Raw genomic sequence first — 5,000 nt, 5'->3', positions numbered from 1 at the left:
TCATCATATCTTTCAAACCGTTAGCTCTGCATTAAAGTAAATCATACTACTTCTAAGGTTATCTCTCTTGTATTTGATGTCCCTCAGGGATCAGTTCTGAGACCTATTTTATTCACTTTATATACTCAGCCTTTGTCTGACATCATCAAAAGGCATTCATTTGATTACCATAAGTATGCTGATGACTCTGAGTTATAAAAAGCCGCTCCATAATCTGAATTCAAAACAGTCATTAATGAGACGGAAGCCTGCGTGGCTGATGTGTCGCAGACTATCCTCAGTCAGATCATACTTAACAGAGAAAAACATGGCTCAGTTGGTTTCCTCTTTTGTCCTGTCCAGACTAGATTACTGCAATTCTACCTTAGCAGGTTTACCATCTTCCTCTCTTATTAGACTATAGAAAGTACAGAACAATGCTGCAGGACTTGTCCTTGGAAAAAAAAAATCTGATCATGTCACACCTCTTTTGCATCAGTTACAATGGCTCCCTATAGAGTCCCGCATTCACTATAAACTGGCGACACTTGCCTTCCGACATTTTGATGAATCTCTTCCCCCGTATCTCTCCTCTGTGCTGGAAACGTACAAACCACGCAGAACGCTAAGACCCAGTTCTGAAAGGTTACTTAAAGTCCTCAAAACTAATTTGAAATCTGCAGGGAAAATGTCTTTTAGGGCTCAAGTACCCCAAGTTTGGAATTCTTTGCCATTGTCCCTCAGAAACGCTCCTGATCTCCAGACCTTTTAGTCAGAACTGAAAACGCACCTTTTCCGCAAACGTTTCTGTACTCAGCACAATGGATAGTCCAAAGTCTGTTCGCCACGTTGAGTTTTATGCTAGAGATATTTTAATACTTATGTAATCCTGTTTTAGTGCAGTTGATATACTTAATGTGCCTGGGCGCGCGTGTGTGTGTGTGTGTGTGTGTGTGTGTGTGCGCGCGCGCGCGGGCGAATGTGTGCGCGCGCATGTGTGTGTGTGTGTTTATGAAATGTGTGTGTTATGGAATGTATTTCGTTTTAATCTAAGCATTATTTATTCAAGTTGATATTCTTTATTGTTTGGTGGATTATGCTTTTTGATTCATTCTGTGAACGCATTTGTTGTCAGTGAGCTGTTGTAATGTTTTTATGTTATGTTTATATCTAGCTTGATGATGTAAGGCGATTTGAGCAGTATTAGTACAGGGTATCGCGCCATAGAAAAGTTATGAACTATCATTATTATCATCATCATCATCATCATCATTATTATTATTATTATTATTCATTCATTCATTCATTCGTTCGTTCGTTCGTTCGTTTATGATTATTCATTCTTTTCCCTCTTTCTTTTTCTTTCTTTCAGACACATCAGACAAAACGTCCTTCTCACCCACGAGCGAGGAGGACATGATTCCTACATCCACCCCCTCCACCACCCCCCTCCACCCCCTCCACCACCCCCACCACAACCGACTTGCCTCCACCAGATGCTACAGGCGTGGTCAGTTCTGGTGCAGACGCACCCTAACTACCAAGAAATGAAAGAAAGAATGAAAGAAAGAAAATGGTGCCGGCGCTGCTGCCGGCACTGTGAAGACCTGCCACTGACGAGCCAGTTGTATCATTGCTTGGTTCTAACGTTTTTTTGACAGTTACACGTGACTAAAATGCCTACGTTGACCCGCGAACTACGCCATTGGTCAGTTCCATACTGTATACACACAGTTAGTAGCGGGTTACGACCATACTACTAGGCCTCGCAGCTGGTCTTCACACCGGGAAGAGACTGAGCAGACCTCGGCTGCCAATTTCACACCGGGGGCGAAGACTGTTACGATAGAAAGTACTGACATGGCAATACTATCTCGTCCGGCAGTTCCTTCCACTGAATACAATGCAAAACAGTACAGTACAGTACAGTACAGTACAGTACAGTACAGTACTGGAGCCAGTTGCATTGCTTGGTTCTAACTTTTTGACAGTTACACATGCCTACGTTGACCGAACTACGCCATTGGTCAGTTCCATACTGTAATACACAGTTAGTAGCGGGTTACGACCATACTAGGCTCTTCCGTCCGAGCAATGCATCTGGCTCCCCTTGTGTCTATGATGTAGACTATAACTTATACACTGCTGATGTCTATCGGAAGTAGTTTTTCTCCCCTTTGGTCCTGTGGTGTCATGCCGCCGTGCATGGAAGCGGGTCAAGTTGGGCCGGTGGGAGGGGTTGGGGGTGGGTGGGGGAATGGAGGTGGATCGTTCGCTGTTCTCTGTTAATTTTGGGCCCTGACGGGTGGGGCGAGAGAGGTTTCGGGGGGTGTGGGGATGTCAGTGTTTATGTCTTATGATGTGTATTTATACATATTTTCTTTCGAGTTTTTCTCTCTTTTTTTAATTAATTTTTTTCTTCTCTTTAGTTTATGTCTTTTACTATAAATTTCATTAGACGAGGGGGGGAAATCTCTCTCTGTGTGTGTGTGTGTGTGTGTGTGTGTGTGTGTGTGTGTGTGTGTGTGTGTGTGTGTGTGTGTGTGTGTGTGTGTGTGTGTGTGTGTGTGTGTGTGTGTGTGTGTGACATTCATGATAGGTAGTCTCAATGGGTTTTTTTTCTTTTTCTCCTAACCACGACATGTTTAGTCCTTCTTCATATCAGTCGACTGAAATTGTCGGTTGTGTTGGCTAAAGGACTTTTTCCCCCCAATTGTCTTCCATTTTTCTCTTCTTCTTTAAAAAAAAAAAGTTTTTAATCTTAATCTCTCTTATCTTTTGTTTTAGACGCATGTTAACGTTTCGACCACCTTGCAGAGAAATGACATGAAAAAAATATTGATAAACAAAATATCGTCAGATGGATAGATAGAAAAAAATAAATATACAGACAGAGAGACAGGTAGATAGAAAGATAGACAGACAGGTAAATAGATATATAGATAGATATATTCCTAGCTATCGAGCTAGCTAGATAGATAAAGTGTGTGTGTGTGTGTGTGTGTGTGTGTGTGTGTGTGTGTGTGTGTGTGTGTGCGAGAGAGAGAGAGAGAGAGAGAGAGAGAGAGAGCTGTACCAAGGGAGGTGATTCTGCAATTACTAGCTGCAGCCATTCAGCCCCGGTTCTCTTTCTTGGTCCCTCTTGTTCTCATGCTGTGGTTGAAGTGATGTTACTCGATTGTCCAACGTGCACTTCTCGTTCTGGGAGGGAAGTCTGGTTGTCTTTCCCTGAACTGCCTTTTTCCGGATCTTAATTGGACACTACTCTCTCTCTCTCTGTATCTCTGTATATATATCTCTCTCTCTAAAAAAATCTTGGTAAAAGTCGACTTACTTGGGATAAAAGAAGCGACGTATCGAGCCACATGCTCTCCCTCTCTCTCTATCATGAAAAGGTTTCATCAGTTATGGAAGATGATGAGGGTTTATAATGGAAGATGATTTTTTTTCCCAAGCTGTTTGGTTTTGCTATGGTAAGATCATGGGTTTTGTTATGGAAGATGACGGGTTTAACAGTTAGGTGCTAATCCTTTTTGGGCTGGTTTTGGAACCGACGGAAATGTGACAGAAAAATCGTAAGTTGGCTTGTTTCCCCTCGTGTCGACTATAGAAATAGCAGCCGTGCGAACAGCTGTGTACAATACGTGAGATCGCCTTTATATATATATATATGATAATTGCTATCATTAATACCAGCCTATGCAACCAGACGAGTGTTTTGTGTTGAAAAAAAAGCCTAAGAATTGTGTGTCACTGTTTAGTGTATGTGTTATTATTTATCAAAAGTGTGTGCCTTGAACAGTTTAGATGGACTGTTTTGTCCATGCATGTTAATATCTGTGGTGTTTGGTATCCATAAAGTATCTGTGTTAAATCTGACGTTAAAGAAAAATAAGAATTTTTTTTTTAATTAAGAAAGGACTGAGAAAAAAACCCAAAAAAACAAAAACAAAACAAAACGCAAACCATGATGATTATATTTTGTGTTTTCTTTGAATCGTATCGTCCAGGATTGTTTGACTGACTGATCATTCAGTCGCTTGGCGAGTGGCGATAGGCTAGTCACTGTGTTCAGCATTCACTATAAAATGTGGTCTGCTATTTACGACGTGCTTTTTATCTTGTAAAGTTTGACCTGATCCCTAGATCTCTACCACTACATTACAAATAACACATACGACAAAAACAGTAAGTCAGCCACTACAGTTTCCAATGCAGCTTTGTTATTTCTTTCTCTTTTTTTTTATTATTTTTTTTATGTGTGTTTGTGTGCAGATATTATCCCTTGCCTTAAAACTGTGAAAGCGTAACCTTTGAACCAATCGTATTCGTTGTTTCATTCATGTAGTGTGTTGAAAACTAAAGAGGGTGGAGGGGAGGGGGGCGAAAGGGATGTGGAGGGGGTGCAGAGGTTTTGGGGGGTGGGTGGGGGCGGGGGTGGAAATCGGGGATTGGAAGAGAGGGGGAGAAGGGGGGGTGTTGAGGGGGGGGGGGGGGGCAGAAAGGGAGGTGGGAAGTCGTGGCTGCATGTGGGGGTAGGGGAAGGGGATGGGGGTGGGGGGGGGACTATTACACCCCAGCTTAGAAGAAATGATACCGGCATGCAGACAGATTCTATGAAGGCAGCTAAAAGTAAAACATTTAGATATTTTGTCGCCAGATTATTTGACAGAACGAAACCCTTTCCCGTAGACTTGTACTCACCTCGATCCTGTTTAATTTAAAATAAAATAAAAAAAGAAAGAAAGAAAGGAAAAAAATGGGCAAACCAAAACGAATATAAAAGGATAGAAAAGAAACCGTGCTCTGAAAAATAGAAATCAGATGCTCCAAGAATTTTTTTTTTTTAAGAGTTTTCAAGAAATCTTTCCTCTGTGCAATCTATTCTTGTATCCATCAGCTTTCGTGGTAACCCCAGCGGCTGTTACAGTCATTGTCGTTGTTGATCCATTCTGTTTTACCAGTTCCTTTGGAACGCAGCTACAAGTGCTGTAGTGCCTTTAACAATTAAACGTCTTCGG

General features: G+C 41.7%; 1 protein-coding gene across 1 annotated transcript in view; it reads left to right on the top strand.

The window, feature by feature from the left end:
- LOC143297808 (uncharacterized) overlaps positions 1-3,936 on the top strand; it is a 29,131-nt gene extending 25,195 nt beyond the window's left edge. Inside the window, exon 11 of the mRNA XM_076610314.1 lies at positions 1,352-3,936. Coding sequence (XP_076466429.1) covers positions 1,352-1,530 — 179 coding nt within the window. The 3' untranslated portion in view covers positions 1,531-3,936. The remainder of the gene's footprint in view (positions 1-1,351) is intronic.
- The last annotated feature ends 1,064 nt before the right edge of the window (positions 3,937-5,000 follow it).

The sequence above is a fragment of the Babylonia areolata genome, chromosome 23, assembly GCF_041734735.1.
Source record: "Babylonia areolata isolate BAREFJ2019XMU chromosome 23, ASM4173473v1, whole genome shotgun sequence".
Classification (NCBI taxonomy): Eukaryota; Metazoa; Mollusca; class Gastropoda; order Neogastropoda; family Buccinidae; genus Babylonia; species Babylonia areolata.
This window is presented reverse-complemented; position numbering and strand designations above follow the sequence as displayed.